This window comes from Pocillopora verrucosa, chromosome 3 (assembly GCF_036669915.1).
Source record: "Pocillopora verrucosa isolate sample1 chromosome 3, ASM3666991v2, whole genome shotgun sequence".
Taxonomy (NCBI): Eukaryota; Metazoa; Cnidaria; class Anthozoa; order Scleractinia; family Pocilloporidae; genus Pocillopora; species Pocillopora verrucosa.
This window is the reverse complement of record NC_089314.1, coordinates 13,643,580-13,656,532: the sequence shown is the minus strand read 5'-3', so window position 1 is coordinate 13,656,532 and position 12,953 is coordinate 13,643,580. Positions and strand designations below refer to the sequence as shown.

The window sequence follows — 12,953 nt, the reverse complement described above, 5'->3', positions numbered from 1 at the left end:
ATTGAGAATCTAGAGTAAATGTGTAGTTTGGTTCTCTTAAGACTTAAAAAACGCTTGAAGACATTGTTTTTTTAAAAAACAGGATAATCCTGTTACGCCCAATGAATCATTTTTCTGCAGTACATATCCTACATTTGCTTCCACCCTTAGAGTTTTCGATATTGCTTCTCGCCGCCCATGCGGAAATATTCTAATCGCTCTTTCTGTAAAGCCAACATTTATGATGCGTGGTAATTTTCGGGAAAATATTCACCCCATGATTCGATTCCCCCAAATTACAACAATACTCGTTGAGTTAAAACAGCATCTATTTTTTTAAATTTGTTAACAACATGAAATTTCGGCCGAGTGTTGCTTTCCAACTATCATAATCGCAAATCTGCAATATCTGAAAGAATCTTTTGAGCAATTACGTATACGTAAACAGCTCTCTAAACGTTCTCAATTGATATCAAGAAATATTATTTCTATTTGAGCTGAATTAGCCGTGAAACCTTTGTTGCGTTTCAGTACAAATCAGTCATCCCTCAATTTCACGATTAACAACTCAACGTAATTAAGGTTGACTTGGATAGGAAAAAATCGTTTGTTTTCGTGTGATAACTTTGAGGATTTTTTCTATCGGGAGGTCTTAAATTGGCTTAAAAAAATTACGTTAAATCTGTAATTAGTTTTGAGGTTGTCACTTTAAACTTTGACCACTCGAACCCCGCATTTCCGCAAACGAATGAAAAAATCAATTTGAAACTTGAAAGTTCGCGTGTCTTAACAATTTCGTGGTTTTAATTCTCTCCAGCAGATTTTTCGGTTTCTCTCGAATCTGTGAGAAACTGCCATTGCGTTGGGTCACAGGCTTCTCTTAAAGCGAGGAAAACAAAATGGGGAAAAGTCGAGTCGAAACTGTTTCCTTTTTTTACTTGAAAATTTAGACAAAACTAGACTTTGATATTATCTGAACGTCACTATACCACCTAAATCACGCGAGTTCTACCATAACTAATATTTGGGCCGGAAAAGCAACAGCAGATTCCAGCAAACGGTATCTTTCATTTTCGCCACCAACCCCGCGTTGAAACCACCACATTACCACGATACGTATTTTTTTCATTCCATAATTATATGGTCCCTGTTCGTCTGCTTGCATTACGCGAGTTGTGATATGAGCCTGCTCAAGCTATATTCATCTCTTAATAGTGACGTACATTCTTTTAAACTTCAAAATAATTCTTTATGAACATCAGATCAAGTGGTCAGAGTGTTGGAATAGAAATCTTTTCAAGAAAGCAATTAATCGTTTCGCTTGGTAGATTTTTCCGGAAATTTCACGGTTTTGCTGTTAAAGCAAACGGTTTCTACACCACTGTTATGGGAGAGACAGCCAGACTGGACGTTTTGTGGATGATTTTTGAGCCAATAACAGACTGAAGAATTTCCATGGTAAGTTTTTGAGTAAATATCGAGTAGAAATCCTCTCTCACAGAGATGTCTCGGAGCATTCAGTTTGCACAAGTTCCCTGATAGTTCAAAGATCGTAGCTGCCCTGTACTCTTCTTAAACTCGCTTATTTAGCGATATGACTTAGAAGTGAAAGAGGTATTTTTCCGTCGCTAACCGCAAAAACCTTGAGAATGAAAACAGTAATGAATAGCCACAAATCATAGTTTTCGCTGTTTTGCCGTCATACAGGGAGAGTTAACCTTGTCGAACGCAGAATGATAATTCTTTTCAAAGACTGTTATTTAAAATGTTTCTTCTTTTCTGTTTAGAAACCAGCACTATGAGAATTGCTGACAACTTCCCGCCATCAAAAAGTTCTGTTGCAACAGTTGACGCCGAAAACTCGACGTTCCATTTACAATGGGGTAAGCGATAGCAAATAGAAAACTCAAATCAATTATTGTTAAGTTGAGCGTTCGGGAAACAGAGTTAAGTTCGAAACGAGAACGTGATAGTCGAAATGAAAAGAAAAAAACCGAATATTTTTAGCTTCTGATGGGTGAATTTTGAGAGCTTATTTACGTAAATGGAGTCGGTAGAAATGGCGGGAGTTTGAAGAACAATACTCAACAAAAATTCGGAATTTTTAAGGAAGTACGGATGTCTATAGACGTTCACGATCTAGAAGTGGAATAAATAAGTTCTATTTCTGTTTTTCGTAAGAAGTTAACACCGATAAATAAAATCAACCAGAATCTAACGAGTTATTTTTATGTCTCACTTGAAAAATTGATCCTAGACCTCGTTAACGTTTCCGTGATTTTTTTGTTTTGTTTCGTTTTCTTACAAGTACTGTCACGATTTAAGTGTTAGAGTCCGAATCTGCAAGAGAACAATCTCTTCTGTATGTTTTTTTTTTGCTTTGATTTTCGTCGGGGAAATGGTCTAGCTAATATCAAGGCTCAGAAATGTCCAATATTCTAATATTAAACTTAAAATCACTTATCATCAAAGCGAAAGAAAAAAGACAAATCCCTTACACGACTTAATTTTGTTCTTATATCCGGTGAACAGAGAATAACAGCATTTTATAGCGGGTTCAATTCTTCTGAAGGTGTTAAAAGTACTTCGAACAGTGTTTCCGATATTGATGGAACTGAAAACCTTAATGTGGAAGCATCACGTTTAAAAGATAGCCTAAATTTTATTATTTGAATGACTGAAAGATAGGGGTACATGATAATAAGCGCAGATAATTTCTTTAATGAGAAGCGAAACGGAAAGCGCGGCCTAACATCTTTGCGTCTGACTCTGTATGAGCAGCATTAAGGTGCTGCTCGAGATAAAACAATGGCTTGATAAAATCATTAAGAACATCACAGCTAAACCAATAATCAAACTAATATTTTTCGAAACTATTTTTAGTCTTACATAACCCTTAGCGTCCGTACGGGACTATGCTTGGGAAAAAGTATCTGTCGTTATTTGGGTGACGAAGATATACCCTCTTTTCTCCATCTCTGAAACGAGTAAAAGTCTGAGGACGCCTTGACGCCAGTTGATATTCAACTCTTGTCTAATGGAGCGAAAGAATTCCCCTGATCTCCTCACTATGTAACGAAAATGTAGAAAAATAAACCTTATAATGGAAAACCTTGTAACATTTTTACAATTTTCCTTTTATAAAGTTTCCTCATTTTGTCAGTTAAGAATATATACGTCTGTGTCTTCCTCATTTTTTATCTCACACATCAAGAATTTTGAGAAGACAACAAATTTGTGGTACTTTTCTAATTGGTTTTGATATGGCTGGTTGTTTTTTTTTATTTTTAGCTCGGCATTTCTAGCAGGTTCCTCGAACTCTTAAATGGCCTTTCTGCTTGATTTCATTTTTCACCCAGATGATCGAAATATCGATTCACCTGATGCAATATTGCATCAGCCTGGTATCGTTAAGAACCTCTGATTGTCATTTCTTCCAGTGATTCTTTAGTCATGACGGAGACCTCCCAAGAAAACATCTATCAAACAAAATAAATTAGTTTACTTGTCCAACATTTCGCGAGTGCCTCGAAGTGTTTACCGTCTTAGACGGCGCCAGATCTCCTCTTTAGCTTAACATGTTTAGAAAGCTTTGAGAACAATCCAAATAGGGAAAACTGGTTAATGTTTTGAATGCTCTCTTGTTGGCACGTAAGAGCTTTGCAAAGGAAACTGATTAATACGGCCATCAAAATCAACGAGACATGGCAAGTGTCCTTTATAACCGGGTTTCCCTAAACTGAGTTACACATGCGCAAAACTAGGTTTCCCCTCTTGATTTCAGTCATCGTCACGCTTTAGTTGTCACAGCTTTCCTGGCCTTGGACAAAATCACAACCATTTGCATCGCTGGGGTTTTATGCTGTAGTCCTATGTTAAATATCAAATCATTATAACTTGGATAACTGAGAAGCACTTACTTGAAACTACCAGTACCTGAAAAATACTCTCTTTTGCTGTAAGAAGCATTAATTCTGTTTTTGCAAACATAATTCTTAAATTCTGGTCGCCATTTCAGAGAGGGGTCTACACGGGAGTAGGAGAAACGTTTGGTAAAATGTAGGCAAAACTACAGGTTAAAAATAAGATAGTTATCTCACGTTGTTGCTATGCCAGGACGTATCCAAGGAGGCTCGATGTAGTTTCATCATCATTCACGACACTTTTCTTTTTATATTTCATTTTTTACGGAACAATATAACCGTGACTCTTCGGTAAAGTCACCAGAGTAACACTAAATCCTTTCAGAAACGTATCCACTTTTTTATTAGACACACCTGCATCGTAGGATGATTAAAAAATACCCTGCATCTTAACTGTTTTTTTTTTTTTATTAACTTGACTTCAAGACAAACTTTTTTTTGCTGATTCGAGAATTTTTTGAGAACGTTTGATGTTGCTATAGTATATTTCACTTAGAAACGTTTATCACAAATTCTTATGTAATGATAAAGAAATAAAGGGAAGTGAAAAAAGGGAAATATAGAATGACTGGGATAGCTCAAATACATAAAAAAAAATCGGTGTTAAAAGAAATGAAACCCTTTTGAGCAACCTAAATACATTTTGGCAATGCCTCATTCTCTCACTGGATATGATATAAAAATATATATGTGCTTTTAGGGAAAAAGTGTAATTTTGGAGGCCGGATCCGCCTGTCGATTATATTAGTCACGGGTATTAATTAAAGCTGCCGACAAATTTTAATCTTTGTCATATATTTTTTCTTCACAGCTTTCATTGTCGCAGCTGTTTGCGGTGGGTTGCTGTTTAGCATGCTCGTGGTTCTTCTTGTGTGGCGATCGCGTGTCCGGTGTAAAAGTTGCCCTAATGAAAACAACAACCTGCCCGAGAGAACAATATCACGCGTGTCTTTTAAAATCCCACAGCCTAAAATCGAACCGATCCTCATTCCCACGCAGTCACGATATCCACAGAAAGAAAATGACGAGTTTGAACCATTCCTAGATCCTGAGATTTACAGGTAATAATTGCAGACCATTATGAAAAAAACATTCTCTGTAACAGTCGACGATATGAACTCAAGTGGTTCTCGTGATATCCAGAATTATCAAAGTCTTTAAGGTCAATATCAGCCTGTGTCTCGGACCTATTCATTTGGGCAAAACGTGTCACGTCATTTTGCCAAGTTGTGCACAAGCCGTGTCACGATAAGTTTCCTGTGTAATGTTATGTTACAATCAAGTCGCGTGACGCAATGTCACCTGATGCTGTACATTGCCGTGGATTGTGTCCCCTTTGTTGTCATATAATGATCCTTGAACTAAAAATTAGAGGTACTGCCTTTTTAAAATATTTTTATGTGTGTATCGGAAGCACAATTTTAATCAGCGAGATAAAGTGTGGTGTCGTATTGTATCATCGTGTGTCATATCATATCTTATTAATTGGACTGGAGTGTTTTACCGTGAACTAAAACACTTGCAGAATCAATTCGACCCCCACATCCGGGAACTGAGCGGCGTATTTCTTGTATTTGAAACGAGTGGTCATATCGAGCGACGACGTCACGATTCCCGCCTTTGGGCAGCAGGCATTTAGTTTGTATTAATACCCTGTATTTGTGTTAAAGCCAGCTTTTCAATCTTTACCATGTATATTTATTGTCCATAATAAATAGAAACTGTGATCACTCGTTAGCTCTAGATATGAATTTTATGTTCCCGTGGCTAGAACAATATTTCACCAGGTCGCTGCGCTCACTCGTGAGATATTGTTCTTGCTACTCAAACATTTAATTCATATCTTCTCGTCACCGTGTAATATCCTCTACATTTGTTATCGCATTAGTTATTTCATGGTATCATGTTATTTCTTACATTTCATATCAACCTCCTGTAAGCTTTTCGTTATTGATTTTTCTTGTTTTCAGAGAAGAAGTGACAGGGGAAGGATCGCCATTCCAGGGCTCAGCTAGACTCTGTTTCTCTTTATCTTACGACAAATTCAGCGAGGAGCTCAAAGTCTGTCTCATTCGAGCCACTCGTTTAACACCAATCGGAGAAAACGTCACGGTTACACCATACGTAAAGATATTTCTTCTTCCAGACAAAAAGCGAAAAGCTCAGTCAAGAGTGCTGCGCAGAACATCCAATCCACAGTTCCATGAAGACTTTGTTTTTATGGTTTCACCGGTAGATCTACCAAACAGAACTCTTGAATTTACAGTCTGTGAATTCGATCGATTTTCCCGTCAGCAGGTTATCGGTCACGTGAGATATCCTTTAAGAGATGTGAATGATTTGAACTCAGTACAAGGGACAGGAGAGATCTGGGTTGATATCAACAATGAGGATCTAAAGGTTTGTGAGTGCTGACACCGAACCGACTGAGCTCATAATGCGTCGACTAATTCTAAGTTTCAACATCCTCATCTAAGGTACCACCCCCACCCCCAGGGCATCTGAACTTTTGAAGATTGGTTCATTCATCTTCCCGCCCCTTTGGCCCAAATTGTGTTCTTACGCCCCACCCAAGTGCCGGATTTGACGATCAATTTTTTTTTTATGAAAGTAAAGATCAGTGAAATAGAATTTATATTCAATTACTTCACCAGCAATTGATTTGACTATTCAAGCTTTAAAGCCTAGACCATATAGACCTCTTCTACTGAGCCATACGCTCGCGAAAGTAAACTATTTATCTTTAAACACTTCCTTATCAAAATATAAAACACGCATGTTCCGCTGGAAAGACTTGGCACTCCCGGGCAAGGTTGAAATTCCCCAAATGCCAGTGGGGGGATGTCTAAGCCTCAAATTGATTGGCCCATAAATGACGATTTTTCCACCTGTGATGATTATAACAAAGAATACCAATTTGGAATTCTGACCGTCTTTGGCAAACGCTTCAGATCTTCCAGTTTTTAGCAAAATAAGAACCATTTTAGTTTGAACAAGTTTTTTTACCTCTGAGAAAAGAAAGAAATACGAATTTTACGATTCATAGTCTAACCTCGCGCCTAGGTCTCGCTCGTGTTTTTGAAATTGCCAAGGGAGGTGTGGGTAAGGTACTTGACATTGTTAGCCTTTTACATCCTAACATTAGAATGCATATTCTTCATACTGTTCTCTATACATTTCCTAAGATGTTGACAAGGAGAATTTGTGTCACAATCAAGAGTTTCTTAAATTGGTGATCATTTACTCATCCATGACCTAAACATATGATTGAAGGGTTATACTGTAAGGGAAAATCCAGAGCAAGATTCTTTTATGGGTTAAAGGGTTAATACGTTGGTTATCGGTTTCATTTTCAATCATTTTGTGAACAGAGGGTGCAGTGCGCTTCAAACATTTGTTCCTCGACTAATCTGGCATTTCACCCTACGTTAATGAAGAAATTACATCTCGTGAAAGAATTAAAAATAAATTGTGCATGTATAGCGCAATGCAGTCATTCAGCGCATTTTTCAGGGAAAGTCATTTCTGAGATAAAAAACCTCTCGGTCAACTATTATCAGTTCCTGACGAATAAGAAACACTTCCCATAGATTAAAATCTAGTTTGTTTATGGTGTGAGAATTAATTTCGTACTTTTTGTTTCTCCTACAGAGTGGAGTAGATAAAGGAGAACTACTGTTTTCTCTGCAGTATCTACCTACCTCATGTAGACTTACAGTAGCTGTCCTCAAAGCTAAAGAATTAAAATTGAACGGAGAAGACACAGATTTGGGTAAGTTCTGTGACGAAGATCCGAAAATGTGGGCGAAAACCAGCTGGCAATCAAAGCTTTCTTTAATTTCTTCCTCTAATATCTTCACGCATGCATCAAATTTGAGCAAATATATGACTGTAAATAAATGAAAATCATATGTGTGAACTGCGGTTGAAGGAATGAATATGGAAGCGATCCTCGCAGCTATGAGCCATGAACGTACGGGATTTGAACCCATGCAATAATGGTGCAGCGCTCTACCAACTAAGCTAGTAAGCCAACTGGGAGCTGGTCGTTATATTGGTTCCAAATAGACCCTAGAGGTGAATAAATGACTGTAAATGTATGAGAATCATATATGCGAACTGCGGTTGAAGAAACGAATGAACACTAATCAAGTAACAATAAAAAAAGGCCTGAAAAAAATTCAGGCTCGTATGGGATTTGCACCTATGACCTTTGCGATACTGATGCATAACTGCGAGGATAGCTTCCATATTCGTTTGAGTAAATTTGTTATCTAACGAGCAATGCTGCCTTCAGAAACTCCTCACTTGACTCTGATGATGACTTCTATCACAAGATGCAACAGAAAAATGTGAAATTACGCTCTTATACACAAAATGGGCAAATATTTTCAAACTCGGATTGGTACCAGTAGCGAAGTTAAGGTGCACCTACCGCTCCCCTAGCCCAATATTAACCCTGAGTTGTTATCAGTTGACTGTTGTTGGGTGAGGGGGAGGGGTAGGTGTGCGGTTTCTCAGATACGGACATTGATCCAAAATTCAATCATGCAACTTTTGATGTCTCTTTGTAAGCCGACAATACAATAGTCTGAGAGTATTTGCATTATTTTGTTAACAGTTTCAGAGCTTCATTGTGAATCGTGTGGGAGCTACGTTCGCTCGACTCCTGTCGTTTGGCGTTCGAGCGAACGAAGCTTCGAAACTGTCGGTTGTCTGTGCGAAAAACGGCACTCTGATGAGAAATGATATCAATTTTCAGATCCATATGTCAAAGTGTCCATGATAATGGGAGGAAAACCTTTGAAAAAACGGAAAACAATTGTTAAGAAGAGGACAGTATTTCCGGTTTACAACGAAGCTTTTGTATTCTCCATTCTCCCGTCTTGCCTCGATCGCGTGAGCTTCATGTTATCAGTTTACACTGTACCGAGGCTTGGAGGATCCAAGAAGCTGATTGGCCGAGCAGTTGTAGGACCATACATGTACTCGACTGGTCAAGGGCTGTCTCACTGGAATGATATGATCGCTTCACCTCGAAACCCCATAGCACAATGGCATACACTCATATGAGATGTTCATAAATGAGTAGTTATCATTCTCAGTGTGCAAGCGTGCGCGGATCCAGATTGAACCCAGTGTTCTGCAGTAATCAGGTTTTAGACAGTGAATATATGACAGAAGTAAGGTTTTGATATTTATTGCACAGTAAACTGGAAATAGTGCCTTTTGCTTTCCAATTTCATTAAATGTTTGTAGGTCCTATGGATGAAACTGTTGAGCTTACAGACGAAAGAGCTTGAAATGAATTTGGATAAAAAAAAAATCCAAATTTTTGCTAGAAGGTGGTCTTTTCTTCTTGTTGTACGGGGTTGTTGTAGTTCAAAGTTCGGAAAATGGTATTATGGTCTATTGTTAACTCATTCTTCAGAATTTTTAGTTAGAAAACAGCAAGGAGAAATAAAACATGCAGACACTTAAAAAGATTTAAATATTAAAGACAAAAAACAGGTTTACACTAAATATTTTTAAATAGCAACATCTTGATAGTCTTATTGGGCAGTTTAATTCTAGAGATCTCCTTTGTAAATCTTTGAAATATGTTATACATACCTAGGGTAGCGTGTTTCACAGTGTTTCAGCAATTGGTTTGGTTGTATTTTCTAGAAAATTTTAGACACTACAATTTCAGATGGCACCTGAAATTGACAGTCAAATTGCTGAAAAAATCATCAAGAGAAACAATTTTATGACCATCAATTGGTTCTCAATTTAGTATGTTGGTTCTTCAGTATATTACGTTTTATTCCTGATGTAAATAAAACTAGCAATATATTCTATATTAATACATTTATATTATTTTACTTGTACTAGAGGGAATGAAATTACCATAAAAAGGAAAATCTCTTTGGTTTTATTTAAAGTCACAAAAAGATCAAACAACAAAAACAATTGAAAGAAAGTTTGAAAGGGTGGTTACAGTAATTTAAAGAACTGGTAAAAGAGGAGAGATTGGAAAATATTAGGAGAGTTCAATATCACCCTTCGTCAACAACCTAGGAACAAGAATGTAGGAATGTACAGAGTTACAGAAAAAGTACTTCAAAAATTCTAGGAAAAAAATTAAGAAATGATGCTTGTTTTCCCCTTTCTAAACTTGCACATGGTTTATGCACCTAGCTGACCATAACCTTTCTAGAGCAATTTAACCTCTTGACCCCTAACAGTGACTTACATCTAATTTCTCCTTACAATATCACCCCTGAATCAAACATGAGGGTCACAAGAATAAAGGAACAGATCAGCAACCAAAGAAGCTCTTGACTGTTAGACAAATTCTCTTTGTCAGCACCATGGGAAATGTATAGAGAACAGTATGGAGAATATGCATACAGATTTTAGGGTGTAAAAAGGTAAAACAAAGTTCCTTCCAAATGTCTTGTCTTACTAAATGTCTCAACCACTAACACAGTATTTAGTTAATAACCCCCTTCATTCAGCTGATATGATTGCTGATAACATCCGTGGCTGAGATAGTCTAAAAAAGATAAATATTTGGCCAAGAAGAAAAGAACCACCATTGCCTATAATTCTCACTGTGGATAACTCATGCCAACTAACCCAATATGGTGCAATTTTTTTTCCATTAAAGAAGATATTTTCCTCAGTTTTCACATTGTTTATTAAGGTAATTTAAGAGGCATTCAGGAAAAGCAAAATTCAGGGGAAAAGGGGAATACTTTTTGAAAACAAATATTGAAAAACATGTTGTCAGACATCATTCAGGATACAGTTAGGATTTTGAATGTTGTAACAAAGTTTAAAGTTAACCCCTAAGCTTTCATAATATAATTGCAAAGTTGTTATGGTTTCCACCTTTCCGTAAGACCTTCTTTGGGAATGATTTGACCTTAGCATGGCCAGTTTTTCTGAACATGAAGAAACTCAATTTTCTGCTCTTATGGCGGGCACATGCTTTAAACCCAAGACTTTCCATCATAGATACAAAAAGATCGTCATTTAAGTATCTTGAATTGTTCAAACAAGGAAGAGGGAGAACAATAAACAGATATCCTTGGTCCATTATGAGCTGTTGACATTTTCGAAGCATCTGCCCTCGTCTACGTACGTCACCTTCAAAGTTGATCACCAAACTTAAGACAACAACATCATACAGTTCGTTGCCTTCAAGTTTAAGAAAATCTGCCTTCACAACAGCGTCACTCCGCGGATTTAAATCAATAGATGTACACTGAATCCATTTTTGGTGCTTTCTATAGTTATTGTCAAGAGCACCAACATCAAGTAACCTTATTTTTGCCTCTGTGGCTTTAGTTGTGATAGAGTTTACTTTACAAACATCAAAATCTCTTATCTGCTTCAGTATCCATTTTGCTGAGTTAAAACTCCCATGACGAGCCTCTCCAAGTTTCGATGCCTTTTGGTAAGCATTTATACCACCAAGCTTTTCTTTCTTCGCTTCGAGATTCGCAATTTGAATTGACCTATCTTTCATTTGAATTGAGGTATTCCTCCGTAGAGAGTCGATTTTCTTGTTCAAAGCATGGTATTCATTTATAATTCTTCGGTCTTTTCTTGAATTGATCTCCACCACTGGCTTCTTCGGTACCTTCTTCTTTTTCCTAGCTTTTGATTTTTTGACCTTCCTCTCTGTTTCACAGCGTTTGCTTGGGTCAGCATTAGATTCCATCCACCAAAACCACCTTGGTCGAGAGGGACTGAGATGGAATGATGGACAACTCATGACTTGTTATACTAAATGAAAATTACGAAGCTACGACAACATGCCGACTTATCCCGATGACCTAAGTGTATCATTTGTTTGGGAAATTGCGTCAAAACTTTTTACTCAAGAAATGGTAAGTATTAATTTATTGTTCGATTGTAGTATTATAAAACATTTTACGCAATTTTATGCAGATATTTCACGTATTTAAAAGGTGCCCAGATGTTACGTAGTTTTGGTGGATGTCATTAGGGAACATCCACCAAAACTTTGACCAAAACCATCAACAATATATTTTTAAAATTTTATCTATAGCCACTGTTAGATGTTCAGGGAGACAAAAGATTTATACCACTAATTAGCAGTTAGTGCTCTGGCTAATTATTTTTTATGGTGCACAATTGCTGACCGACCAAACGTTCATAATGATTATCATAACTCTTAACACATAGAATAAAGTGGTTTTGGTGGATGTTTCTCTCCATCCACCAAAACCACCATAGCAATTTCTGCTACTTCCTTACAGAAGACTGATGTGACCTGCTATTTGGAGTACATAACCACAATCTATTTCTTTTTATGTAGAGATATTTTGCAAAGTTCTTGGGGACAGCACCTTTTATTATAATTGAAACCGTAATCATAACATGGTGCACAATATAGAATACAAAAGGTTCTGGTGTGGTAATCATGTAATCTTGAAACAGGAGAGTTTTTAACTGACTTAAACTGATTTAAACAGACATTTGCAACAAAATTCCAGGTCCAGAAATTTCTTCCACTATTTCCACTAAAATCATAACCTTTAAGTACAACAAATCAGCACATTTAGTAATTGTTATCAGGGGTCTGAAAATCCTATAAATCTTTCACATTTATTTCAAGTAACCTTTAATTTCACATGGATGAATAAGTATATGCTCAAGATGCAGAATGTCTTACATTTTACAAACTATTTCCCTTTTTATGGATAGACAGTGAAAGGCCTTTGCCACATTGGTGAATCAAACCATTGTATACCATGCATTTTGTGATAATTGTTTGTTTTTGCTCACAATATCCAGAAAAATGGAGGGGATAAATTTAAATAGCAAATTCTATTAATGGTTAAAATTAAATAACATTGGAAGATCAAATTAACTTTGTACTGTTTAAAATTCAGTTTTGGTTTCTTGCTTATTCCAGCCTCTTAATATTCAAAAGTATTCCTTGTCATTTTTGTGTTCTTCTGTGTACATAACGTGAAAAATAAACACAGAGAAAGGAAACCACAAAGGATTAAACTTGAAACTAAAGCAAAGTTT

At 36.8% G+C, this 12,953-nt stretch overlaps 2 protein-coding genes across 3 annotated transcripts; one reads left to right on the top strand and one right to left on the bottom strand.

Moving 5' to 3' along the window:
* The first annotated feature begins 1,243 nt into the window (after positions 1-1,243).
* LOC131771958 (synaptotagmin-1-like) lies at positions 1,244-9,748 on the top strand. Of its 2 annotated transcripts, none has more exons than XM_059087833.2 (6): positions 1,244-1,437; positions 1,767-1,862; positions 4,714-4,963; positions 5,873-6,302; positions 7,554-7,674; positions 8,665-9,748. In XM_059087833.2, the coding sequence occupies exons 2-6, from the start codon at positions 1,778-1,780 to the stop codon at positions 8,973-8,975; spliced, it is 1,197 nt and encodes a 398-aa protein (XP_058943816.1). In that variant the 5' UTR covers positions 1,244-1,437; positions 1,767-1,777; the 3' UTR covers positions 8,976-9,748. The 2 variants fall into 2 exon arrangements, with proteins under 2 accessions (XP_058943816.1, XP_066019058.1); XM_066162961.1 differs by lacking the exon at positions 1,244-1,437 and adding an exon at positions 1,535-1,593.
* Positions 9,749-9,819: 71 nt separating this feature from the next.
* Positions 9,820-11,904, bottom strand: LOC131771959 (uncharacterized). Its single transcript, XM_059087834.2, has one exon. The coding sequence runs from the start codon at positions 11,665-11,667 to the stop codon at positions 10,744-10,746; it is 924 nt and encodes a 307-aa protein (XP_058943817.2). The 5' UTR covers positions 11,668-11,904; the 3' UTR covers positions 9,820-10,743.
* Between the last annotated feature and the right edge of the window lie 1,049 nt (positions 11,905-12,953).